Consider the following 26,832-nt stretch of genomic DNA (forward strand, 5'->3'; position numbering starts at 1 on the left):
ATGTTGGTTTTTCTTCTTTATTTCCAATGAGGTTGGAAAAGAAGATATTACTATTTTTACCTTACCAATAAATATATTGTAGTGGATTCTAAACTCAAATTCAGCTTTCCTGGCTATAAATGTCCAGAACCCCAGAATCCTGGGATTTCTATATGACCCCTTCCTTCCTCTTAAGTCCTTCGCCCAATTAGTCCTGTGGCACTGTAGCTTTGTTTTATTTTGTTTTGTTTTATTTTATTTTATTTGAGAGACAGGGTCTCACTCTGCAACACCAGTACACAGCACAATCCTGGCTCACTGAAGCCTCTACCTTCCAGGCTCAAGCAATTCTCCCACCTCAGCCTCCCGAGGAGCTGAGGCCACAGGTACGTGCCACCATACCTGGCTAATTATTTTATTTTTTGTAGAGACAGAGTCTCATCATGTTGCCCAGGCTGGTCTCAAACTCCTGGGCTCAAGCAATCCTCTCACATTAGCCTCTCAAAGTGTTAAGATTACAAGTGTGAACCACCATGTCAAGGCAATTTTACTTTATTGAGACAGTTCTCACTATTGACCAGGCTGGAGTCCAGTGGCACAACCACAGCTCATTGCAGCCTCTATTTCCTGGGCTTAAACGATCCTTCCACCTCAATCTCCCAAATAGCTGGTACTACAGGCAAATGCCACCATGTCTGGTTTTTATTTTTTGTAAAGATGGGGTCTCGCTATGTTGCCCAGGCTGGTCTCAAACTCTTGGGCTCAAGCAATCCTCCTACTTCAGCCTCCTAAAGTGCTGGGATTATAGGCATGAGCCACCATGCCTGGCCTATAGCTTTAAAAATGTCCCCAATGTATGCCATCCTCACTATTCCCAGGCACAATTCTAAGTAATTGAAATATATGAACTAGTTTAATCCTCATAAAACACTGAGGTAGGTGTCAATATTATTCCCATTCTATAGATGAGCAAACTAGTGCATGTAGTGGTTAGGAAGTATGCCCAAAGCTTAGCCAGGCATAGTGGCGCATGCCTGTAATCCCAGCTACTCAGGAGGCTGAGGCAGGAGAATTGCTTGAACTTGGGAGGCGGAGGTTGTGGTGAGCCAAGATCTCGCCATTGCACTCCAGCCTGGGCAACAAAAGAGAAACTCCAACTCAAAAAAAAAAAAAAGAAAAGAAAAGAAGAAACAAAAGGAAGTACGCCCAAAGGTACACTGCTCATAAGTGGCAGAGCAGAAATATGAACCCCACCAGTCTGGTCCGGGAGTCTGGATTCTTGATGGCTACACTATACTAACTGTCTTTGTTGTAAGCCCCTGCCTATCTCGGACATCAGTCAGTAAGTCCCTTGAAGGCAAGAACTGTCTTTTGATCCTTATTCCTGAGCCCTAGGCATTACATTTGGCACAGAGTATATGCTCCATAATAATCTATTCATGCATCTGAACAAATGCATGGATGACTGGTCAGGAGGCACGCCAGCAGAAAGGCCACCCTGTTTAAACCTAAAATTGCAGAACTCAAACTGGTCCTCCATTCTTTCTTCTGCTTTTCTTCAAGATATGACATGGCCACAAAAGCAGATTCTTGATTCCAAATCTAGTCCATCCCTTGATAGACTTTGAGTGATCAGCTCCCCCAAAGGCAGTGCCAGCTCTCAAGGACCTAATGCAGAACTGCTGGGGACCCCACCTGGGGTCCCGCTTTAGGCTCCCAGGGCCACACTTCTGTGTCGGGGTTTAGGTCAATAGGATTCCCAGAGAAACTGGAAATCAGACCCACGGACAGCATCTATACTGAGGTGGAATCAAACGCTAAGGGCTTCCCAGAACGTCCGAGTGAATCAGCTGCTCAGGCTGGGACAAATCCAGAACACATGCCCACAAGGGGTGGCAAGTTGTAAATTGAGATCTAATATGAGCCATCTGGTCTGGCAAAATGGCCAACTGGAGGGATGGGAGCCTGGAAACTGCCCAGAAGCAAACTTATCTTGGGGAAATGATGAGTCAGCGCTGTCCAAAAACAAAAGCCTTTAATGAAGTCCTTCAGAATAAGCCCCACAGAATCTTTCTGGAGCGGCTAGAGTTGAGTAACTCCATCTAAAGGTTACCTCTGGATTCAAAGTTTTTAGATGCCTGGTCCCAGGCTTGGGTATAACTGAGCATGAACACAGGCGAGGTAAACCCACATTGCTTTGTGGGGGTGGGATGGGATTCAAAAATCATTTCGCAGCCAGATAGATGTGTCAGGTAAGGTGTGATGGGTCGTGCAGGACTAGCTGGCGTCCCGAATGTCCTCCTAGCATAGGGACAGTCTAGCCGTGGTCCTGCAGAACAGCTTTCCAGTGTCTTCTCCCAGCCACACTTGCTAAAAAGCAACCAATTACCAGGTCTAATTATCTTCCTTCAGCCTCTTTTCTGGCAGCAGCTGCCAAGGCTCTTGCCAAAACTCTGCTTCACCAACACCCTGATCCAAAAAGCCCCAAGTCAATGAGGAGAAGGCTCTGCGGGCCCAGAACAGCTGTGAGGCTTCCCAACACCAAGACAGGGCACCAGAGGTCAGCGCTGGGAGCTTCAAAGCAACTGGCCCCCTTGAGTCCCCTTGGCCTCAGCATCTGGATGGAAGAGAAGCGATGGCGCCAGCCACCTGGAACCACACCAGAAAATGACACAACGGCAATCCACACACTGGCCCCAACCACCCCCACCCCAGGAAGTTAGGAAGCTTTTTAAAGGCCTGTTTATGCTTGTGGTGGGAGCTCCAAAGTCAGGGCTGGCCTTGAGCTCCGCGTGTGCCTCACAGCTGAGTGTAGCTGGGTGGTAGGCCAGCGATTCTCTAGGTCGGGGCTAGGGGGCTCTCAGGGCACCACGCTGCTGCTGCTGATCCCTACTTCCTTGCACTTCCAAAGCAGTTTGCCTGCTTCTGCCCACAGGTGAGCCTGACACCTGATTAGCTTCTTCCTGCATGGAACAAGAGGTGGCTCCCTCCTGAAAGATGTCCTGAGCCGCAGAGGCTCTCTCTGACTTGCACAAGAACGAGTCAGTCTCCAAAACCCCAGTCACTTCAGGGGCCCGGACTTGTGTGAGCAGGGCGTAGGGGAAACCAGGCGGTCATCCACTCGGCCTCCACCTTGCAGCCCCAGGGGAAGAAAAGCCAGGTGCAGTTTGCTGGGTAGTTATGAAACCTGAGAAGTTGGAGTGACTGGGCTGGTGCTTTGAGAACAGGGAGGTATTGTGTGATGAGGCACAGAGCGGGTATAGAATACCCAACAGTTCATGCACAAACACGATCCCAGCCTTGTGCAGAGAAAGGGCCTTCCAGGGGCCTGGGTGGTTTCAAACTGGAATGTGAGGAGAAAGGCAGTGCCATGAGGCTGCTGTTGACCCACACCCTGAAGGAGGCCCAGAAGCCAAGCCAGCCCTCACCCCTACACACAGACAGTTCCACAGATCTCAACATGTATGCCCTGAGACAGCATCTTTAATGATATAGAAATTCTATCCATTCAGATCCAAGTCACAGCATAAAAAAAAAAAAAGTTCTATCCATCAGCAATTAAAGAATATTTTCCTTAAACCTTTATTGGGTATCTTCGTGTGTTGTCATCTTGGTCATCAGCAAATACCCACTGAGCAGCACTATCTGCGTGGTCCCGTTTGAGGTATTAGGTCACAAAGGTCAGCATCTGCCCTCCTGGGCCCTGCATCCTGACGACAGGCACCATAAGGGGCAGCAAAATAGCTGGAGATTGAGCAACCAGACACTCCAGGCAGCAACTAGTCAAACAAGAGACACGGTGCACCTTATCTTTGCACTAAAAACAAAAGCTTACATGTTTTACAATTTTTCTATCTCACAATGGCTGGAAAGCTGAATAGGTGAGAAGAGAATAAGAGCAAAGCAGAGAAATTGGGTAGAGAAAGTGATAATGGAGTGATAAGCCAGGGGAGCTGGGAACAATGGCTCTCAGGTCTGAGTGGGGAAGGATCCAGGACAGGCATCTAATTGGTTGTGATTTCACACACTTCTCTGGGTTATCTTCTCCATCTGTCCTCCCACAGTCCCCAGCTCAGGGCGCTGAGCTCTGGTAGGTCTCAAGCCCTTTCTCTCTTTACTTACTACAGGAAAGCTGTAGTTATCAGCGTGTTGGCTCTTGCAGCCCCGACTGCCACACTAAGCTCCAGGACCTTCTACACCATGTTCTAGTCCTCACTGCCTACTCCAGTGCCTTCTTTCTCAACTGGTCACCTTAAACGTCATCTCAGACATCTCTGTCATATTACCACCAACTTCCCCCCGGAGAAGGGCTGCATCTGCTTCCTAAAAGCTTGTCTTCTGGGCCTTTGCTTATGCCCACCTTGTATCTGAAAGCCTGACCATTCCATCAGTCATCATCTAACCTTTATTTCCAAAATCCAGCTCCTCTCTGCAGCTTTCTGTAATTGCCACCCACAATTAATCAGTCCCAATGAACCTGAGCAGAGGCTCAGCAGAATTTTGGGACTTGATCGTAAACACTGCTTTTTATAGCTAGTGGTATACACAGACATTGCCTTATTCATGCCATGTCCTCCCCTCAACCTTTACAAAACCCAAGTGAGCCCTTGCGCCAAGAAGATGCTCAGGTGGTGTTGATTGACTTGTTGGACTGCATGACTGATGACGTGACAGCTGTGCTCAATCAAGATTCCACAATCGCCATTCCGCAGGCCACTGGAGCTTTTCACGCCAAAGCCCGCTGCTGAGGGGAGATGTCATCTGATTTATTAATTAATGCAAACATTGTTCATCCAAATGCTCCAGGGCATGGTTAAAAAAAACCGAGAACATTTTTAAAAGGATAAAAATAACCTTTGCCACCATAGAAATGGCTAAAGATTTTTTTTTTTTTTGAGACAGAGTTTCACTCTGTCACCCGGAGTGCAATGGTGAGATCTCGCTTCACCACAACCTTCGCTCCTCAGATTCAAGCAATTCTCTTGTCTCATGAGTAGCTGGGGTTACAGGAATGCACTACCACGCCAAGCTAATTTTGCATTTTTAGTAGAGACAGGGTTTCACCATGTTGGTCAGTCTGGTCTCGAACTCCCGACCTCAAGTGATCCGCCCACCTCGGCTTCCCAAAGTGCTGGGATTACAGGCATGAGCCACAATGCCAGCTGAGCTGAAGTTTTATTCCTGGCCCTTTCATCCCAGCAGCAATTCTTCCCTCCGCAGCCCCATCGCATCCTTCTTTCCCCTTCAGCACCCTCACCCAGTTCGCTGTCCCCCTTTCCCACCTTCCCTATCCTGCTTCTTGGTCCATTAACAGAATTCTTGTCAGTATTTGCTAATTGGGTTAATGGAGTGACTGCATAATTGCTCTCTCTCTCTTCACAGCTCAACCCACCCTACTGGCGGCTTTCCACTACCTGCCTCTCAGCTGTTCCAGGATCACTAATTTGCAACAACAGCTTCCATTGTCATCCACATCTGGGACTTTGGGATTTTAAGTGAATCTCCCTAAGGTGGAGAACAGAAGATGCTGCTATTTTGGTTTGTCTGGTCTACAATGGGGCCATTCTGCGGAGTTTCTGTGCAGTGCGGGGCTGCCCGGGTGAGGGGGAAATCAGAGCTGTGATTGGATTCAGCCAGAGAGCTGTGTGCTGAGGACCAGGGAGGGAAGGGAGGAATGGGAGGGGATGGGAGGAGATAGGGAGGGGAGGGGAGGAAGTGGGGGGTGGGGGCAAAATCTTGACCTTTTCTTCCCAGCCATATGGGTTTGCATTTCATTTTAATCAGTTTCAGATGAAACTGACAAGCTGGGAAGCTCAGGAATCTCAGTGTCCCCACCTTTGGCCTCTAGTCTCTAGAAGAGCCAGCAGCTGAGGTTGGACCGTGTGTGACCTGGCCTGACCCAGCTTCCCCCAGAGCAGGCAGCATTGAGGGTGGCCTTTGCAATCCCCAAGGTTCAGTCCGAGCCTGTTCTCTCTCAACATCCTCGGAAAAAAAACAAGATTTTTTTCCCCCTTGCTTTTTGAAGTGTGTTTGTTCTGCTTGAAATCTGTTTCACCTAAAAGGGATCATTACCTGCCCAAAGCTTAGAAATGTTCGCATTCTTGGAGTAGGGTGCAGCTGGGGCAGTGGCAGAAGCATCCAGGAACTCTGAAATGTCCCTGGGAGATGCCTTCGTAGGGAGGGGTGGCTTGAGAGTGCTAGTACAGTCTTTGGTCTAGAGGTCCTCTGAGTCCCCTTGAAGGGGCTATATTTCTTAGGTTGACTTTTTTTTTTTTTTGAGTTGGAGTCTTGCTGTGTCCCCCAGGCTGGAGTACAGTGGTGCGATTTCAGCTCACTGCAATCTCTGCCCCCAGGTTCAAGCCATTCTCATGCCTCAGCCTCCCAAGAGTAGCTAGGATTACAGGAGTGCACCACCACACCTGGCTAATTTTTGTTTTTGTTTTTGTTTTTCAGATGGAGTTTTGCTCTTGTTGCCCAGGGTGGAGTGCAATGGCACGATCTCGGCTCACCGCAACCTCCACCTCCTGGGTTCAAGTGATTCTCCTGCCTCAGCCTCTCGAGTAGCTGGGATTACAGGCATGAGCCACCGCGCCCGGCCAATTTTTGTATTTTTAGTACAGGCGTGGGCCACCACACCTAATTTTTGTATTTTAGTAGAGACGGGGTTTCACCATGTTTGCCAGGCTGGTCTCAAACTCCTGGCCTCAAATGATCCACCCACCTCGGCCTCCCAAAGTGCTGGGATTACAGGCGTGAGCCACCGCATCCAACCTTCTTAGGTTGATTTCAATTTCTGCCTTCTTTGTCCTTCCCCACCCACCTTTCCCAGCCCCAGCCCCAGCCCCCACCCCTGCTACAATCCTTGCTCCAGGGCTTCTGATCAGAATCCCCTAGGGAGTGCTGAATGTGGATCCCCAGGCGTCAGCTCTGGGCTGCTCCCACAGGTACACAAGGAAGAACATTTTTTGGCATTTCATACAGTGATACTTTATATTGTTGTATCTTGTAATTGTTTTACTTCCTGATTTCCCCTAACAGCTATGAGGGTAGGAAATGCTTAGGCCTCTCCAAAACCCCAGTGTACCCCTGTTATGGTAGGTGCTTCATCCATGCTTACTTCTGCCTTCAGTTTTGATTATTTGTCAACTTGCCTAATCCCTGCACCCTCCTCTGCTTTCATTACTTGAAAGCTTCTTGTGCACATCTTTGTAGTCACTGTAGTGCCCCTCTTAGGGCGACAGACCTGGATTAGGTGCTCAATAAGGAATTAATAAATTAAACTGGATTGGAGATTCCTGGCAATCAAATGAGAGCCCTCATGAAAGGAAGTGCTGAGATTGAGCAAAAGGTAAACAAATCCACCAACACCTTTTCAGCTAAGCTGGAGGTAGGTACTGATAGACTGAATGGGGGACCATTTCCTTCCGGAAAGGCTGGAGTCGGCCCTCCGGGATGGCTGTTGCTGTGTGACTGTCTGCACACCACTGCCCTCCACTGGACGCTGAGCCAAAGCTGTCCCAGACCCACGTTGGTGTCAGGACTCCCTCAGGTTTCCTTCCCTCCGTATCTGGGACACAACCTCCTGGGCAAACCGGTTTCTTGGTTGGCTTCTTTTACCAGGTTTGTTTTACCCTGACTGTCTTGCATTGAATCCATGAAACCAGGGAAGTACAAGAGGAACAATGTCTTCTTTCACTCCTGGCATATAGCAGGGTCAATAAACATTTAATACGTGAAAATAAACATGACACACATTCCTGGCATGCCAGCAGCACTTTGGACTAGTATTATGATTATTAATATGAGTCCATTTAAGGACCTATATTTGTTCTTAGTCTAAAGCAGCTACAGTGCTGATTGTTTTCAGAAGACAATTGAGGAAAACAAAGAGGGACCAAAACTTTAAGCAAAAGAAAGAGTTCAAAAGCAGTCATTCCTCTTTATCTTAACCACCAAACCTTCCTCCTCTTGCGTGCCTCTGCAGCCCTTTGGGAAGATACAGAACAGGATGTAAAGGGAGGGGAAGTGAACACAGGTACTGCCAAACCTCAGGGGTCAGGCTGCTCCCTCCCTTGCTGTGACACGCTCTTCATCTTCAGCTATCGGCATTTGTGAACCTGCTTTATTATCTCTGCTCCTGACCTCACTAGCTTGTAAACTGCTTTGCCCAGCACAATGACTGACCTATAAAAGGTCTGTAATACACAGTTAACTGAATTCTGGTCGTCAAATATAGCACAAGTTCAAAATGGTAATAATAAAATGTTTTTTTAAAAAAGACATCACACTTTTTTTTTCTTTTTTCTTTTTTTTTTGAGATGAAGTCTCACTCTGTTGCCAGGCTGGAGTGCAGTGGCACCATCTCAGCTCACTGCAACCTATGCCTCCCAGGTTCAAGCAATTCTCCTGCCTCAGCCTCCCGAGTAGCTGGGACTAGAGGCATGTGCCACCGCGCCCAGCTAATTTTTCTATTTTTGGTAGAGACAGGGTATCACCATGTTGGCCAGGATGGTCTCAATTTCTTGACCTTATGATCCGCCCACCTCGGCTTCCCACAGTGCTGATTGATTACAGGTGTGAGCCACCCCACCCAGCCCGAGACATCACATTTATAGCTTAAAAACTTTGATTTGGTAAGAAATTGTTTTCACCTTCCACAATTCAACTCCGGGGTTATCCCTGGACCTGGCAGGCATTGGGATATATGAATCTGAAGCTCAGGGAAGACGCCTGGACAAAGTAGGAATCCAGGAGTCTCACAGCATGGAGGCTGGGGTTAAAAGTCAAAGGGCATTGTCCAGAAAGAACTAGAGAGGGTAAAAACCAGAGGCTGGTGTCTTGAGATCCCAATGCTGAAGAACCAGGGGAGGCAGAGGAGGCCAGGACAGAACCAGGAGAGAAGTCAGAGAGGAGCAAGAAAGAATGGGGCCAAAAAAAGCCAGGAGTCTGGGAAGTTTTCGGGATTAGAGGGTGGCCAGTGGCCTCAAATACAGCTGAATAATCTAGTCACAAAAGGATTGAGAGATGTCTGCTGGAGTGGCCAATCTAATAGTCAGCCGGTGAACCCATGAAAGCAACTTTGGGGTGGGAGGATAGATACAGTGGAAAACAGACTTCATCAGGAATGGGAGGCAAAGACATGAACACGATCTCGGGAGGCAGTGAACATAAGGAAAACTACAAGGGCTTTTGGGTTTGACCCTGCCCCCAGGCTCTGCTCTACCGACCTAGCGTCTACATTGCTACTAGTTACGTTTTCTAAACATCAAAATTAATCCTGTCACTTCCGGTTATGATTAACATCCACTGGCTTTTGCCATTTGCTGGACAATCAGAAGCAAAGTCCGGGGCCAATTTGTTTAGTGTCACTTATTTTTCAGGTTTGGTTTCTTCATCACCTGTAAAGGAGAGTGGCATAGGACTATAATCCCTTGTCCGAAATCCTTGAGGCCACATGTATTTCAGAATTCACAGCCTTTTGGATTCTAGAAAGGTGATACAGTACACATGCGATCTATTACATGATATCACCAGCAGCGCCTGGGCCCCACCCTGGAACCAAACACACCAAGTGGAACAAAAAAGACTAGGCAACCTCACCTGAGGTCAGGACAAGTATTCCACTAACGGAGTTACCCAGATACTTTTGTTTTCCAGAGCTTTTCGGATTTTTGGAATTGTAATAAGGCTCACGGACCACCCTGGCCAAGTTGTTTGAAGGCTCAAATGAGATTGTGTGTGAAAATGAAGCAGAAAGGAGAACCACAAAGGGTACAGAGGCCCTGATCTTCTTGACTGGGAATGAAAGGAATTTTTCTTTTTCTGACATTGTACATGTGTGAGCAATGTATAAAGGACACTCTGATAGCCTTTCAGAAGCCACAGCAGGAAAGGAATAACCTAGTTTAAAGAATGCATCCGGCAGCCTTAAAAAAAAAAAAGGGAATGAAATCATGTCCTTTGTAGCAACATGGATAGAGCTGGAGGCCATTATCCTAAGTGAACTAAGAAACAGAAAACCAGACACCGCGTGTTCTCACTTGTAAGTGGGAGCTAAACAGTGGGCACTGTGTCCCCACCCAAATCTCATGTTCAATTGTAATTCCCAACGTTGGGGAAGGTGATTGGATCTTGAGGGCAGATCTCTCCCTTGCTGTTCTTGTGATAGTGAGTTCTCACGAGATCTAGTTGTTTAAAATTGTGTAGCACTTTCCCCTTCTCTCTCTCTCCTGCTGCCATGTGAAGAATTGCTTGCTTCCCCTTGGCCCTTCTGTCACAATTGTTATGTTTCCCAAGGCCTCCTCAGTCATGCCTCCTGTACAGCCTGCAGAACTGTGAGTTCAATTAACCCTCTTTTCTTCATAAATTACCCAGTCTCAGGTAGTTCTTTATAACAGTATGAAAATGGATGAATACGGGTACACATCAACATAAAGATGGAAATAATGGACACTGGGGACCCCAAAGTGGGGAGATGGGAGGATGAAAGGGTTTAAAAAGTACCTATTGGGTACAATGTTCACTATTTGGGTGATGGGCACACTAGAATCCCAGTCCCCACCAGTATGCAATATACCCACGTAACAAACATGCACATGTACCCCCGAACCTAAAATTAAATTAAATTTTTAAAAAAGAATGCCTCCTAGTGTGGCTGCGGATACTTGCATAATCAAAGGCGAGTCCCATAGCTTCTTCCTCACCTTGATTTCTCTGTCTCTGTAGGGCTGAGGCTGGGCTAAGCCTGGAGATCCTGAAACTCACTGTGATGGGGACCCTCACAATGGAAATCAGTTCTTTACTGTCATTCTCTCCATAACTGTGAGCTCGACGAGGCAGGGATTGGGCCTGTCTTGTTCACTTCTGCATCTCTAATGCTTAGCACAGCTCCTGGTGTTTGTCCAGGATGGATACTTGTTTTATTTTTTGCTGAATTGAATTGAAACTGATCTCTTATGTTCCTTGTGACAGAAGGCGAAGTCGGCATTGTCTTAACTTCCATTGTTTTCATCTTCAGGCAAAAACCCCTACACCTGGGGGTCATTCTGCCGGACTGTGCCCTCTGCCTCTGCTCACTGCTCTTTATAGCTTCCCCCAACACACACACACACACACACACACACACACACACACACACACACACAACGCATTCTCATTAACTGAGGATTTGGGTCCCTCATAGCTTTCTTCTTCATCTTATCCCCTTTCTTACTCATATGAGACTTTAATTTTATGTGAACAACCCAACTATAAATCCAGCCTCACCAGGGACTATTGCTACTCTAAAATGTTAAACCCCAATATCAAATCTGACCAAAACTTCCTATTTCCTATTATATTGAATTCAGATTTCCTTTAGTCCTGGTCTCTTAACTTCTCTCTTTGGACCCAATTAATTACCATCTATCTAGTGTGTATCCCATAATTTATCACTTCAATCACTCTTGCCAGTACTTTCAACATTCTTGACCCTTTGTTCTTCTTCCTCATGTACCCTAATCCCTAATATCTGTCTTTTCCAGTGGAAAACCCAACCTTCTGGGTGTTGCTGGAGACAGACTCCAATTGGGACTATTCCCAGATGTGATCTCCAGTTTCAGCTAGGCTTTCTACTCTACTTGACACTGCTTTTGAGTTTCCTTTTTTTTTTTTTTTTTTGAGGCGGAGTCTCGCTCTATTGCCCAGGCTGGAGTGTGCAGTGGTGCAACCTTGGCTCATTGCAACCTCTGCCTCCCGGGTTCAAGCAATTCTCCTGCCTCAGCCTCCCGAGTAGCTGGGATTGCAGGTACATGCCATCATGCTCAGCTAGTTTTCTGTATTTTTAGTAGAGACAGGGTTTCACCCTGTTAGCCAGGATGGTCTCAATCTGCTGATCTTGTGATCCACCCATCTTGGCCTCCCAAAGTGCTGGGATTACAGGTATGCATCACAGCCTGCTTTTGAGTTTCTATTTGGCTTCCCTACTCATTTCTCACAATGGCTTTTCCAAAACTTTTCCTCAAGGATCCAAACCCACCCTTCCTATTTAAGAAGGTGGTCTTCTGTCTTAGGTGACAAGAAAACTTACCTTCTTGCCCTCATATCTACATGCTCGCCTATACCCTCACCTGACTTTTCCTGCTTCCTCACCCCTTCAAAGGTCATGGTGAGCCTGTTTTTATTCATCTGTGCCTTTGGTCTTCCCTTCATATTTCCCTTGAGTCTTTGCTTCTTCTTTCTCCAGTATTTTAAATTTCTCTCTCTCTTATGTGTCCTCTAAAAGTTATAAACATCGACAACATCTTTCCATCTCAAAATATAATACTCTTTACCCGGTGTTCCCTTCAGGCCATCTTCTCTTTCTCTCTCTCTCTTTCTTTCTTTCTTTACTTTTGCGCCAACCTCTTGTTCTGATGCCCAGGCTGGGTGCAGCAGCGTGATGATGGCTCACTGCAGCCTCAGACTCCTGGGCTCAAACGATCCTCTTGTTTGGAGGATGATTTCTTATCCTTGCATAAGTGATCATATGGCTTCTTCCTCATCTCCTAAACACTAGTCATCTGACATACACTGCAGATCTAAAATGGGCCTAGGAGTTCTGCCCCTCCTTGCCCACCTGTTGAGCTTGCACCTCCTCTGTGAGCCTCCCCCCACCCACAAGTGATCGTTCTTCCTTCGCGCTCCACTAACCCGACGTAAATGTTTATCATATAAAGTTTTACGTTGCACTCTTGTATTTATGTCTCCTGGCTTCTTCACTAGATTGTGTGACAGCTGGGCCCTGCCGCCTCCATCCTCGTATCTACAGCGCCTATCGCCGAGCCGCTTCATCTTTGCTGAAGAAAGCTGAGGTTCAGCCCCGAGGGCCGCGGGACGGATGCCGCTCCTTCAGCCCTACAGGGGGCGCTGTGGCAGCCGGCATTGGTTGCCCTGCTCTCCACTTCTCCGGGTATGCTCCCGGGCCACATGCCCTGGGCTCCGCCCACTCCCTGACAGCATCCCTCCTGCCCATTGGGCGGGCATGGACGGGGCTGTCCAATGGAGCGAGGCGTTGGTGCGAGGAGGCGTCGCCATCTTGGGGCTGCTGGGACTTGTACGTCCGTTGGCTACTCTGGGACGTAGGTAGTTCGCTGGGTTCTGCGGCCTTGCTTCTGTTTACTTTTCCACTCCAGGCCACGATGCCGCAGTACCAGACCTGGGAGGAGTTCAGCCGCGCTGCGGAGAAGCTTTACCTCGCTGACCCTATGAAGGTAAATTGCTGCCGGGGCCGCTGCCTTGGACCCTAGCCCAGGATGTTTTCCCGCCATCCACTTGGCCTCTGGAGCTTCCCCAGAGCTCCCAGGAGGTGCTGAGAATGAACACAAATGGACCCTGCCAAGTTAATTAATTGTTCCGCTGTCCCGTCCCCTTCGTTCCTGATCTAGCGGTCCAGTGAGGCCCTGAAACTGGCAACAACCAGGGTCTCTTCAGCCCTGAACATCCCTGCAGTCTATCCTCTCCTGCCCCAGTCCCTCAGCTTCCCTTATGGCTTCGGTTCTACGAGTCCCTGAAACCAGGGCTCCTCCCCGCCTGCAGCTTCCTGTCCTTTGTCTTGGTTAACTTTTCCTGTACCGCCTGGGTGGTAAGGGTACCACATGTATATAAAACTGGTATTTTTCTATTGCTGCTCAGACATTCTTGAAAGATACCGATTTGAAAGCATCTGTACCCCCCCCCGCCCCGCCCCCGCCCCCCCAGAATACTCGTTCTTAGTATTTTGGGAGCCACAGGCTTTGAGAACATAAGAATAATATTTGCATCTTTTCTCAGAAAAATGCACGTATACATAAATGTTTGCAAACCATTTTCATGGACCTCTGAAATACATTCTTAGCCCCCGCAAAAATTATAATGGAGGTGGATGTCAGAGATTAGCTCATTACTAAAAAGCAAAGGAATCCAAGTGATGGGAGTTTAGCATTCGGGTCTTTCTTTTTGTCTCTTGAGGTTTTGCATATTTTATTGTCATGTCTTACAATTATTTGAAGCATCTTCGTGTTAATTAAAAGTTCTCCTTTTTAGAACTCAGCATTTTGAAGGAATTTTATACTGGAAACCTCCTACCTGGTTATGTATGATATTCTTTTGTTTTCTGTCTGTTGTAACTCAGTCATCTCCTTTGTGCTCCATTTATTCCTCACTCTTGTATGGCTGGAACCCCAAGTTAAATTAGTTTCTGTGGAAGACATAAAGGTGAGTGAGATTCTTTTGAACCCTTAAGAAGCTGGTATTATTGGAGGGTATTATACATACAGTGTATTGTGAATATATCCCTCAGAGAAGAAAGAAAATTGTAAGCAGTTATTCTCGCAAAACCATGGCTCAGGATTTACTGTGTGAGACTATTAAGTAATATCTTTTAAGTGTATGCAGTGGACTGGTAACCTGTAACTCCAATATTACATACTGTTTATAGTGCATGTAAGTTTAAAGTGTGCAGCAAGAAATGTTGATAATTATGATTAAAAATAGTATTAGACCCACAGAAAGACCTAGGTAACAAGAAGATGTAAAACATTCCTAGTTCTATTTTTTTACAATAAAATATAATAATTAATGATGGAAAATTGTGTTTTTGTTTTGTTTTGTTTTGAGACAGAGTTTCGCTCTGTTGCCCAGGCTGGAGTGCAGTGGTGCGATCTCGGCTCACTTGCAACCTCTGCCTCCCGGGTTCAAGTGATTCTCCTGCCTCAGCCTCCTGAGTAGCTGGATTACAGGCGCGTGCTACCATGCCTGGCTAATTTTTGTATTTTTAGTAGAGATAGGGTTTCACCGTGTTGGTCAGGCTGGTCTCAAACTCCTGACCTTGTGATCCACCCGCCTTTGCCTCCCAAAGTGCTGGAATGACAGGAGTGAGCCACTGCACCCAGCCCAAAAAATTGCATTTTTTAAATTGAGCGATTTGTTTATAACACTGGTGACTTCCGGGTGCTTCATTTGGTTAACTTCGCTTGTTCGCAGGGTTGTTTCTTCATTCAGACAGTGGTACTATGAGACCATATAGGACTTTTTGTCCAGAAGTGCCCACAGTATAAACTAAAAATATTTGAAAAACAGTGAAGAATATGTAAATTTACATCAAGAATGACTGTACTATAAGAATGTGATAGTAGTGGTAAGGAAAATGAAAATAACTAGAGCATCACTGTGAGCAAAGCATGTCTAGAATAGTCAAGAGAGAGAGAATCTTTTACCTCTTACCCAGTTAGAAAATTGCAGTTGGCCCAGGCTGGAGTGCAATGGCACAGTCATAGTTCACTGCAGCATTGAACTTGACTCCAGTGATCCTCCCACCTCAGTCTTCTGAGCAGCTAAGACTACAGGCATGCCACCATGTCTGCCTAATTTAAAACTTTTTTTTAAATTTTTTTTATTTTTATTTTATTTATTTATTTATTTATTTGAGATGGAGTTTCGCTGTTGTTACCCAGACTGGAGTGCAATGGCGTGATCTCTGCTCACCGCAACCTCCGCCTCCTGGCTTCAAGCAATTCTCCTGCCTCAGCCTCCCGAGTAGTTGGATTACAGGCGCGCACCACCATGCCCAGCTAATTTTTGTATTTTTAGTAGAGACGGGGTTTCACCTTGTTGACCAGGATGGTCTCAATCTCTTGACCTCGTGATCCACCCACCTTGGCCTCCCAAAGTGCTGGGATTATAGGCATGAGCCACTGCGCCCAGCCAGTTTTTTTTTTAATTTTTTTTATTTTTAAAGACGGTAGTCTTGCTATGTTGCCCAGGTTGGTCTCAAATAATCCTCCTGCCTCAGCTTCCCAAGTAGCTGGGATTACGGGCCCAAACCATGGCACCTGGCTTGACTAATACATTGAGAGGGGAGAGGATGAGTGTAGAGGGAAAACTTAACAGTTTTTTTGAGTGCCTTCTACATGATGGGCATTTTACATATATTTATATGTATAATTAATATATAATAGGCATTACATATATATGTGTATTTACATATATTTATACATAATACATGAACAATTATAGCAACCCGTCAAAGTATATAAATAAATTATTTTAGTTATGTTAAAATGATTTGCCTAGTTTTTATTTATTTTATTTTTTATTTTTTAAATTTATTTTTGAGATGGAGTCTTGCTCTGTCAACCAGGCTGGGGTGCAGTGGAACAATCTCAGCTCACTGCAACCCTTGCTTCCCAGGTTCAAGTGATTCTTCTGCCTCAGCCTCCCAAGTAGCTGGGATTATGGGCACATGCCACCGCATCCAACTGATTTCTGTACTTTTAGTAGAGATGAGGTTTCACCATGCAGGCTAGGCTGGTCTGGAACTCCTGACCTCAGATCATCTACCCACCTCGGCCTCCCAAAGTGCTGGGATTACATGCTTGAGCCACCGCACCTGGCCAATTGTCTAGTTTCCTAAGAGATAAAGCTGAAATTTGGACCCAGGTCTTTGAACCCCAAGTCCATTCTGTTTCTGCCAGGGCTAAAGAGGAAATTTTGTCAGGACTCTGGAAGCTGTTTTCCAAAATTCTCTGTCTTCTCTCCCCAACACATTTAGCCTGTTCGTTATACTTAGTATCTTTTTACCACTCTCTCTTGCATTGCTGTAATTGAAGATGGCATTAGCACTGGATTATGTGATAACTTCTTTGTTGGTTTGTCAGCCTTTTTAGTTCCCAAACACGCCTGCCACAACTGTCTGAAAAACAAAAATTGAATTCTTCATCTCCTGCTTAAAAACTGGTTCTTCTTTAGTAACTGGGTATAGTTCCAACTCCCAGTCACAGTCTGACCCATCTCCAGTCTTTCTGGCTTCATCTCACCATTTTCATGATCTTCAACTCTTAGTCTCATGAAGCTACATAATTTATTGTATGAATTCTTCTTCAGAATGGTTTTTCAGCCTTTCTTCTACCTTCTTCTATAAGGTTAAAAAAAAAAAGGGCATTTTCAAAGCCACCTCCTTTTTTAGACTTTCCCTTTTCCCAGTCTAAATCGCTTGTTTTCCCTCTTTACATTTTATCTGTATATGCCTTTAAAGGGCTTAATTCATTTTGTCCTTGTGTTTTGGTTATTTTAGTTGGTTAGATTCAAAGAGGGCAAGAACCTTGATTTCTTTTTCTTCATGGCATCTGACACAGTGACTTTATGGCATCTGAAACCAGTGAGAGTTCCTTTAACTGAGAGTTAAAACTTCACATAGTAGTCATGCTTAATATATTTTTAAGTTTGTTTCGTTTCTAGAGAACTGAATTTTTAAAATATATAAAACGATTTACTAGATCAATAAAATAGAATCAGGTATTCTAAAGATAATTAACCTAGTTACTACTACTTATATCTGTTTAAGTGCTTGATGAGTTCCTTTTCCACCTTCACCCAGACAAATGGCATACAGTGATGTAACTTTTGTTTTCAATCTCAGGAGTGCAAAGACCTTATTGGGGAAAGCTCTAGATTATAGTTCCATTAGCCCATTTTATTTCGTTTCCAGAATGATCTTGAGGCCTCTGGTGCTAGATTGTCACCATTTTACAAGTGTTTTGAAGTGTAGATACTTAGCAGTTTCTTTTTGTTGTTGTTGTTGTTTGTTTTCATTGTTTTTTTGAGACAGAGTCTCGCTCTGTTGCCAGGCTGGAGTGCCGTGGCACGGTCTCGGCTCACTGCAACCTCCGCCTCCTGGGTTCAAGCGATTCTCCTGCTTCAGCCTCCGGAGTAGCTGGGATTACAGGCGCGTGATGCCTGGCTAATTTTTGTATTTTTAGTAGAGACAGGGTTTTACCATGTTGGTCACGTTGGTCAGGCTGGTCTGGAACTCCTAACCTTGTAATCTGCCCGCCTTGACCTCCCAAAGTGTTGGGATTACAGGTATGAGTCATCGCACCTGGCCACTTAGCAGTTTTTAAAACAGCTAGCTAAACAAGAGTTACTGATACTGGTTAGGGAAAAACTGCTGCAATACACTGTGCTTGAATCCATCACTGAAAGAAAAAAATAATGTTCATGGAAGTGTTCTTGGGAGATGTCTTATAGAAATATGCTAATATCTTAATGCCTTGGCAATCTGTAGAATATTGAACATAAAGTATTTTGTAACATGGCACCCAGTATAGGAGTTATTCTGGTTTTTGGAAAAGTTGTTGGTGGAGACTTCTTTTCAAGGCAGAATTCTGCTTTTATGTAATAATGCATCATGTTCTGCCTTCGTGATAAAGACCTGATTTTGCTGAATATTTTAGTCTGAATCCATTTCCTAAGATCCATGGAAAAATGAAAAGTGTGAGTTGCACTGAACTGCAGCACTGTTTTCTGGGGGGTGGATTTGGGCTTTTTAACTAGCCATTTCTGCCAAATGTTTTTTTTCTCCTTTTCCTGTCATTCCTCTGTGGCTAGGTGTATTGGTGTATATTCTTACTGGCAAGAAATGCCACCTTGTAAGTCTCACAGACATTACCTGAATGTGGATGTGTTTTGAGAATGTTCAGTACATCTCTTTTCAGACTAGCTGCAAATAAAATGTCCACCTTTTTAAAGTCTTTTTTTTTTTTTTGGAGACAGAGTCTCTCTCTGTTGCCTGGGCTGGAATGCAGTGGTGACATCTCAGCTCATTGCAACCTCTGCCTCCTGGGTTCAAGTGATTCTCCTGCCTCAGACTCCCAAGTAGCTGGGATTACAGGCACCCGCCACCATGCCCAGCTAATTTTTGTATTTTTAGTAGAGACAGGGTTTCACCGTGTTGGCCAGGATGGTCTTGGTCTCCTGACCTCGTGATCCACCGACCTTGGCCTCCCAAAATGCTGGGATTACAGGTGTGGGCTACTTTTTTAAGTCTTAAAAAATAAATTATAGCAAAGGAATGAACTAAAATAGCTGATTTTTTTTTTTTTTTTTTTGCCTCATTTCAGTTTAGTTTAGAGTAAAAATGCCTTTAGATATATGGGGGTATTTATTCTAAAAGGATCCTTTTCAGCCTACCTGAAGACTAAATTATTTAAGAGAAATGTCGGCCGGGTGCGGTGGCTCACGCCTGTAATCCCAGCACTTTGGGAGGTCGAGGCGGGTGGATCACTTGAGGTCAGGAGTTTGAAACCAGCCTGTCCAACATGGCGAAACCCCGTCTCTATTAAAAAAGAAAAAGAGAAAGAGAGAGAAATGTCATCTGTCTTCACTGTTTCTAAATATGTATTTTTATTTCAGGTACGTGTGGTTCTCAAATATAGGCATACTGATGGGAACTTGTGTATTAAAGTAACAGATGATTTAGTTGTAAGTATACATTTTTATTTATTGCATACTTTCAGATTTGTTTTAATTATTTGTTTGAAATTATTTAATTAGAATTTATGCAGATTACCCATTAGGATGCTTATTTTGCATTTCATTCCAAAATGAAGAACCTCATTCTAACAGCTACTTTTATAGACCCTCAGAAAATAATTTAACCTGCTTTATTAATGAATTATGTCGTGTCGTTTAATAAGTGCTGTCTTCAGACCTTAAGCAACAGGAACGTAGAGACCGAACTGGATGTCAGGGAGTAAAAGTTTCCTTTTTGATGTATAAGAAGTAAATGACAGGGTTTGAACACAAGTTACAGGCTTTATTCTTGTCCTTGATCTGCTCACTCTTGTTACTTCCTCACATTCCCATTCATTCCTTAACCCTCTGCCATCTGTTTTCTGCATGTTGTATTCTACTGAAACTGCCCTTTGTGAGAGCACATCAGCAGCTCCTTTATTTTCAAACCCAGTGGTCTTATTATTCATATCTTACTTGATTTCCTTGCTGCTTTTGATACTGAACACCACTCTTTCATAGAAATAAATATTTTGCGATTTGTGGCTGTTTTATCTTGGCCTTACTATTCTGTGTTTCTGTTGTTTCATTCTTCTTTGCTGATTATTTCTTTGATGTGCCCCATATGTATTTGCTTCCCTAGGAGTCTGTCCTTGGTTGTCCTTTCATATAGCTTCTTCTAGAGCACTCCATTTAGTCGAGTCCAATATTACATCTATGTCTATTTGCAAATGTGTGTTGAGCTCATATTCTGACTTTCTGACTAGCATATATATCTCACATACCCTCAAAATTCACTTGTCTGCAGTGGAGTTTATCATCTGTTCTTAAACTAGCTCCTTCCTCTCTTTATACCTTTAGTTGCATTATTTTCCACCTTGTCAGAAATCTGGGGATTTCTTTAATTAAAAAATTTTTTTTAGAGACAGGATCTCACTATGTTGCCCAGGCTGGTCTTGAACTCCTGGCCTCATGCAGTCCTCCCACTCAGCCTCCCAAGTTGCTGGGAATTACACACATGAACCACAGTGCCCATCCCAGAGTGATTTCTACTTTTCTTTTCTTTTTTTCTTTCTTTTTTTTTGGGGGGGGGGGCGGGGGAACGGAGTCTTGCTTTGTTGCCAGGCTGGAGTGGAGTGGAGTGGCGTGATCTTGGCTCACTGCAACCTCCGCCTCCCAGGTTCAAGCAATTCTTCTGCCTCAATTTCCCGAGTAGCTGGGACTACAGGTGCATGCCACCATGCCCAGCTAATTCTTTGTATTTTTAGTACAGACAGGGTTTCACCATGTTGGCCAGGCTGGTCTTGAGCACCTGATTTCAAGCAATCTACCTACCTCCACCTCCCAAAGTGCTGGTATTACAGTTGTGATCCACCATGCTCAAACCCAGAGTGATTTCTAAAAGTGCAAATTTGGTTGTTACTCTCTTGCTTAGAAACCTTTAAACTCCACCCTTGCATCCCCTCTAATCTCTGTCATTTCTGTATCACATAAGAACTCCTTTAATGTGCTGTGATGTCTTAGGCCTTGGTGTTTTTGAACATTGTTTCCTCTGCAATATTGAATCCCACCTCCGCCCCTAATGTGGTTAGACTGCTGCTAATCTTTCAAAACCCAACTCAAGGATTGCTTCATCTCTTGCTTTTTCATTTTGGCTTTTTGTACTGTATCACAATTCTTTTATCACATTTGTCTTCTTAATTGACTGTGAGCTTTAAGACAATAGAGATAGATCAGTAATGTTCTTACCTGTTTTATTTCTAGTGCCTACTATGATGTCTTGACCCAGAAAGCACTCAGTAAACATTTTAAAAATAGGTTAGTTCTCATGGTGGTGCGTGCCTGTAATCCCAGCTACTCAGGAGGCTGAGGCAGGAGAATTGTCTGAACCCAGGAGACAGAGGTTGCGGTGAGCCGAGATCGCGCCATTACACTCCAGCCTGGGTAACAAGAGCGAAACTCTGTCTCAAAAAAAAAAATAGGTTAGTTCTTTAAAAAATTTTATAGAGTGATTTTATTTATTTATTTATTTATTTATTTATTTTGAGACGGAGTTTCGGTCTTGTTACCCAGGCTGGAGTGCAATGGTGCGATCTCAGCTCACCTCAACCTCCGCCTCCTGGGTTCAGGCAATTCTCCTGCCTCAGCCTCCTGAGTAGCTGGGATTACAGGCACGAGCCACCATGCCCAGCTAATTTTTTGTATTTTTAGTAGAGACGGGGTTTCACCATGTTGACCAGGATGGTCTCAATCTCTTGACCTCGTGATCCACCCACCTCGGCCTCCCAAAGTGCTGGTATTACAGACGTGAGCCACCGCGCCCGGCCCAGAGTGATTTTAAAAATCACTTTGTCTTTGGTCACATATTGTATTTGTGTTCAGGATTCCATTGTGAGATTGCATAACGTTAGATCTTTTAGTGATTAGCATGTCTTCTAAGAACCAGTTGAATTTAGTGAAGTAGCTGAACATGTGAAAAAGGAAGAGTGAATTGAGGTATAATATGCTAAATATAGATTCAAGAGATGTGAATTCTAGCTTAGCCCTTTACTAGCATTTTGGTGTTGGAAAAGTTTAGGCCAGAAGTTTAGCCTTCTGGTCTCAATTTCCTCGTCTGTAAAGTATCATAGCAATAGTTTACCTTATTGACTAGTTGTGGAAAGTAAACAAAATATATGAAAGTATCTAACGTTAGTGCTTACCCCTGTTAGATTGAGTAAATGTATGTATGCTTCTGTTTGTTGGCTGTTGGAGTTTCACTCTTGTTGCCCAAATTGGAGTGCAATGAGGCAATCTCAGCTCACCGCAACCTCCGCCTCCTGGGTTCAATCAATTCTGCCTCTGCTTCCCAAGTAGCTGGAATTACAGGCACGTGCCACCACACCTGACTAATTTTTAATTTTTTTAGTAGATAGGAATTTCTCCATGTTGGTCAGGCTGGTCTCGAACTCCCAACCTCAGGTAATCCATCTGCCGCCGCCTCCCATAGTGCTGGAATTAGAGGCATGAGCCACCACGCCCGACCTTGTTGATTGCTTTTTTTTTAGAGATAGTGTCTTGCTCTGTTGCTCAGGCTGGAGTGCAATGGCATGATCATAGCTCATTGCATCCTTGACCTCCTGGGCTCAAGCAGTCCTCTCACCTCAGCCTCCCGAATAACTGGGGACTACAGGTATGCACCACTACACTCAGCTAATTTTTAAATTTTTTTGTCAAGACAGGATCTTACTGTATTGCCTAGGCTGATCTGGAACTCCTGGACTCAAGCCATCTTTCTGCCTCAGCCTCCCAAACCACTGGGATTATGGGTGTGAACCACTAAGTAATTCTTAAATCTTGACATTCCACACTGAGAAAACTTTTAATTGGGATTATCACAGAGTAGTTAGGTATACCTCTGAAGAGAAACCCATATATCCTAGCTTAAAAATAGGGCAATAAATGCAGAATGAATTTTAATACAAAAGGCCTTATCTCCAATTGATGGCTTTTAGCCCTGTTAATGATTAAATATAATTAAGGATCCATGTTAACTTTGACTTTTTTATAATGTATCATTTTTATAATCCCATAATATCTTTTTCTGTCAGAAACTTTAGTGAGAAGGTATATACATTCTCTCATAGCACATATGCTAAAATTTAAATGATGAAGGTTAATATGACCTCTTTCTTTTTTTTATTTTTATTGTTTAGTGAACTAAACAGATAAATATGACCTTTTGTACAATGTGTGGATAAATTTTTTCTTTTTTTTTTTTTTCTTTTTGAGACGGAGTTTCACTCTTGTTACCCAGGCTGAAGTGCAATGGCACGATCTCGGCTCACCGCAGCCTCTGCCTCAGCCTCCTGAGTAGCTGGGATTACAGGCACACACCACCATACCCAGCTAATTTTTTTTTGTATTTTTAGTAGAGACGGGGTTTCACCATGTTGACCAGGATGGTCTCGATCTCTTGACCTCGTGATCCACCCGCCTCGCCTCCCAAAGTGAGCCAGGATAAAATTTTTTTTTAAGGTATAACATGCTAGTCATTGATTCAAGAGATGTGAATCCTAGCTTAGCCCTTTAATTCATTTAGAAGTCATATCAACTGGGCATGATGAGGCTGAACTTCAGGTTATTAAAGTTATTGACTTTTATTACAGGATCGTTAGTTCCTGTTGTTTAAAACTCCTGTGGGATGGGCACGGTGGCTCACGCCTGTAATCCCAGCACTTTGGGAGGCCGAGGCAGGTGGATCACGAGGTCAAGAGATCGAGACCATCTTGGTCAACATGGTGAAACCCCATCTCTACTAAAAATACAAAAATTAGCTGGGCATGGTGGCACGTGCCTGTAGTCTCAGCTACTCGAGAGGCTGAGGCAAGAGAATTGCCTGAACCCAGGAGGCGGAGGTTGCGGTGAGCTGAGATCGCACCATTGCACTCCAGCCTGGGTAACAAGAGCGAAACCCCGTCTCAAAAAAAAAAAAAAAAAAAAAAAAACAACTCATGTGAACCTTTAAGATGGGCTGAAGAAAAATTGACCTGTATTACAAAATGAGGAAAGGGCTGCCAGCTTAAAGTTGATATTTTTGAAGATTCTACAGTAGATGGTTTTATGACCAACCATAAGCAGATCTTAAGTATCTAGTGACAAATTTAACTGCTAATAAGGAAGAATTTGGTTTGTTTTAAAAGTAATCAAGCCTGGGCAACATGGAGAAACTCTGTCTCTACTAAAGACAGAAAAATTAGCTTGGTTGTGTGTGCTTGTAGTCCAGGTATGCGGGAATCCGAGGATCGCTAGAGCCCAGGACACAGGTTGCAGTGGGCTGAGATTGCACCACTAGACTCCAGCCTGGGCCACATAGTGAGGCACTGTCTCAAAAATATATATCTTCAGAAAATCAAGATTTATCTGGTTTATATAGTGACCAGCTATACACAGAGAATTCCAAATTTTTTTCTAAAAATTACTGTTAAACCCCCAATTTCACCAGTAGAAAAAGGGATCTTAAGATTTCTGTTTTTTCCCAGCATAACTCAGTTACTTATGGCTGGCAGAAAATATCTAATTCTAAGCCTTGAGTTCTTCTCATCAGACCACAGCAGGATTTAACATTTAACATTTTTCAGAAGCTTCTAATGGACTTCATTTAGTTTTTTTTGTCCACAGCAGTGGCATTTAAATTACTGTACTTTAAGACATGGAATTGCTAGAGGCTTGAAAACTTGAGTGCAGTTTCCCTAGTATGACCCTCCAAGGAAAATAGAGTAAAACACTGGTAGGAAAGACTCAAAATTTTACCCAATTGTATGTCTTCTACATTGTCAATATCTAGTTTTACATAGTTAATGTGTACTTCTAAAATTTCTGACAGTGTTTGGTGTATAAAACAGAGCAAGCTCAAGATGTAAAGAAGATTGAGAAATTCCACAGTCAACTAATGCGACTTATGGTAGCCAAGGAATCCCGCAATGTTACCATGGAAACTGAGTGAATGGTTTGAAATGAAGACTTTGTCATGTACTTAGGAAGTAAATATCTTTTGAATTAGAGAAAGTGTTGGGACAGAAAATACTTTATGTAACTAAGTGGACTATTCAAAAGCTTAGAGGTCATTTTTTGTAATTTTCTTTTGAATGTTTGCTTTAGAGAGCTAGGAATGGGAATGTTTTCAGTTAGAAAGCCTGCATTTACTTTTGGAAATTGAACAAGAAATGCATCTGCCTTGGAAACTTTGCAGATTATTTGATGTTAGGTAAAACACATATTTCTCTGGCAAATTTGTATCAGTAATTTGAAAATGAGCTATGAAGAAAAGCCAATTCTTCCTTAAATTTAGTTCATCTGTCTTTAAAAGAACATTAAATGTAACCATTTTGTTGGATCGATGTATTTCTCTTGGAGTATAAAATGTATGTTGTTGATGACCAATAAATATAAAATATGGTAATTAGAATTAACTCCGCACCATAGGATGCATTGTTACACATACTATGCACCTAATTGTGTATAGTAATGTAGTCTCAATTATATCTAAAAGTAATTGACTAACAAGTATGCTTTGCCTTCTTTCCAGATTTAAACTACTTTTTAATGTAAAGGATTTGTAGTATCAGCTTGTTGAGCAATGACTTTGAATCTAGTTTTCAGTGATCAGAAGCAGCAGTTATTTGAGTGCGTGAATGGAATGATGATCACTATAATGTACTGAAACCACCATATTACAGAAATATTTTCTACTTATTTTCCATCTGTATTCTCAGAAGGGCTGTAGATTATTTGAACTGTCAAATCCTTGCATACTTGTGTGACACCCCTGCCCATTTTCACTCTATTTAACCAAGGTGTTAGGTGTGACTGTCACAACTGTTACGTTTTCCAGTAAAACAGAGGTATGATATTATTTGATACTTATATTTGTCTAAATTTCACCACCTAAATGTAATGTTCACATGTTGATTCCTCAAGAATGAAATGAAGGTACTACATTGAAATATGTTTTGTAGAAATTTGTCATGTTGAGCAACATTTTAGCATGGTAAGTTCCCTTAGCTATATGAATTTTGGCATGTTTCAGAGAGATCAGCAAATAAAATATTACATAAAATATGTATTGTTTGTGTTCAAGTTTTTACCCTTTTCAAAAATTATTAATTTCTTAACTAGGATATACTATATTCATTTAGTCCAAAATGAGCCTGGTAATGCTGAAAGCAAATTTTTTGTTTCTCAGTACTTTATATTATATGACTTTCTCTGAGCTATATGTTAATAGCAAGTTTGGGTTTTTTCTTTTTTATTTTTTGAATTAGAAAAGTAATATCAAATAGTATAGGATTATCTTGGCTTTTGGTTTTTTCCCCCCAGAATTAATGGGATCACTATCAGGGGAAGGGAGAGGTTTGACCTTTTCCCCTTCATTTAACACTATAGAGATGACCTGAAAAGGAGACTGGCATTTGGTTCTTTGAGTCCTGGTAGCTTGTAACAGAGTGGTTAAGAACAGACATTCCAAGTCAGACTGCCTGGCTTTCAGTCCTGGCTCCAGTGTTTCCTAACTCTGTGGTCTTAGACTAAATACTTTGCTAAGCCTTCATTTTCTTCTCTGGAAATGGGGCCAAGAATAGTACTTCCCTTGTAAGACTGTTGGGATTAAACATGATCCAAGGCAGGGCACAATGGTTCGCACCTGTAATCCCAGTACTTTGGGAGGCTGAGGTGGACAGATCATTTGAGGCCAGGAGTTTGAAACAAGCCTGGCCAACATGGTGAAACCCCATCTCTACTACAAATACAAAAATGAGCCCAGCGCAGTGGCACACACCTGTGATCTGAACTACTTGGGAGGCTGAGGCACGAGACTAACTTGAACCCAGGAGTTGGAGATTGCAGTGAGCCAAGATCACACCACTGCACTCCAGCCGGGGTGAGCGAGACTGTCTCCAAAAAAAAAAAAAACGATCTGTTTTAAGCTTTTAGCACAGTGCCTGGAACATAGTAAAGCTCAATAAATTATACTTTTTTTTTTTTTTTGAGACAGTTTCGCTTTGTTGCTGAGGCTGGAGTACAGTGGTGCAA

General features: G+C 43.6%; 1 protein-coding gene across 1 annotated transcript; it reads left to right on the top strand.

Moving 5' to 3' along the window:
* Nucleotides 1-13,018: 13,018 nt before the first annotated feature.
* Nucleotides 13,019-25,863, top strand: SRP9 (signal recognition particle 9). Its single transcript, XM_012459785.3, has 3 exons — nt 13,019-13,208; nt 19,165-19,233; nt 24,629-25,863. The coding sequence occupies exons 1-3, from the start codon at nt 13,137-13,139 to the stop codon at nt 24,746-24,748; spliced, it is 261 nt and encodes an 86-aa protein (XP_012315208.3). The 5' UTR covers nt 13,019-13,136; the 3' UTR covers nt 24,749-25,863.
* Nucleotides 25,864-26,832: the final 969 nt, after the last annotated feature.

This window comes from Aotus nancymaae, unplaced genomic scaffold (assembly GCF_030222135.1).
Source record: "Aotus nancymaae isolate 86718 unplaced genomic scaffold, 86718_ANA_hifiasm-v0.15.2.pri h1tg000032l_0, whole genome shotgun sequence".
In the NCBI taxonomy this organism is placed as follows: domain Eukaryota; kingdom Metazoa; phylum Chordata; class Mammalia; order Primates; family Aotidae; genus Aotus; species Aotus nancymaae.

What these genes read in the sequence shown, in the direction of transcription:
- SRP9 (XM_012459785.3), top strand. Translation starts at nt 13,137, where the DNA reads ATGCCGCAGTACCAGACCTGGGAGGAGTTCAGCCGCGCTGCGGAGAAG. An exon ending in ACCTCGCTGACCCTATGAAG is followed by an intron (nt 13,209 to 19,164) that starts GTAAATTGCTGC and finishes TTTTTATTTCAG; the next exon opens with GTACGTGTGGTTCTCAAATA. An exon ending in AAGTAACAGATGATTTAGTT is followed by an intron (nt 19,234 to 24,628) that starts GTAAGTATACAT and finishes AATTTCTGACAG; the next exon opens with TGTTTGGTGTATAAAACAGA.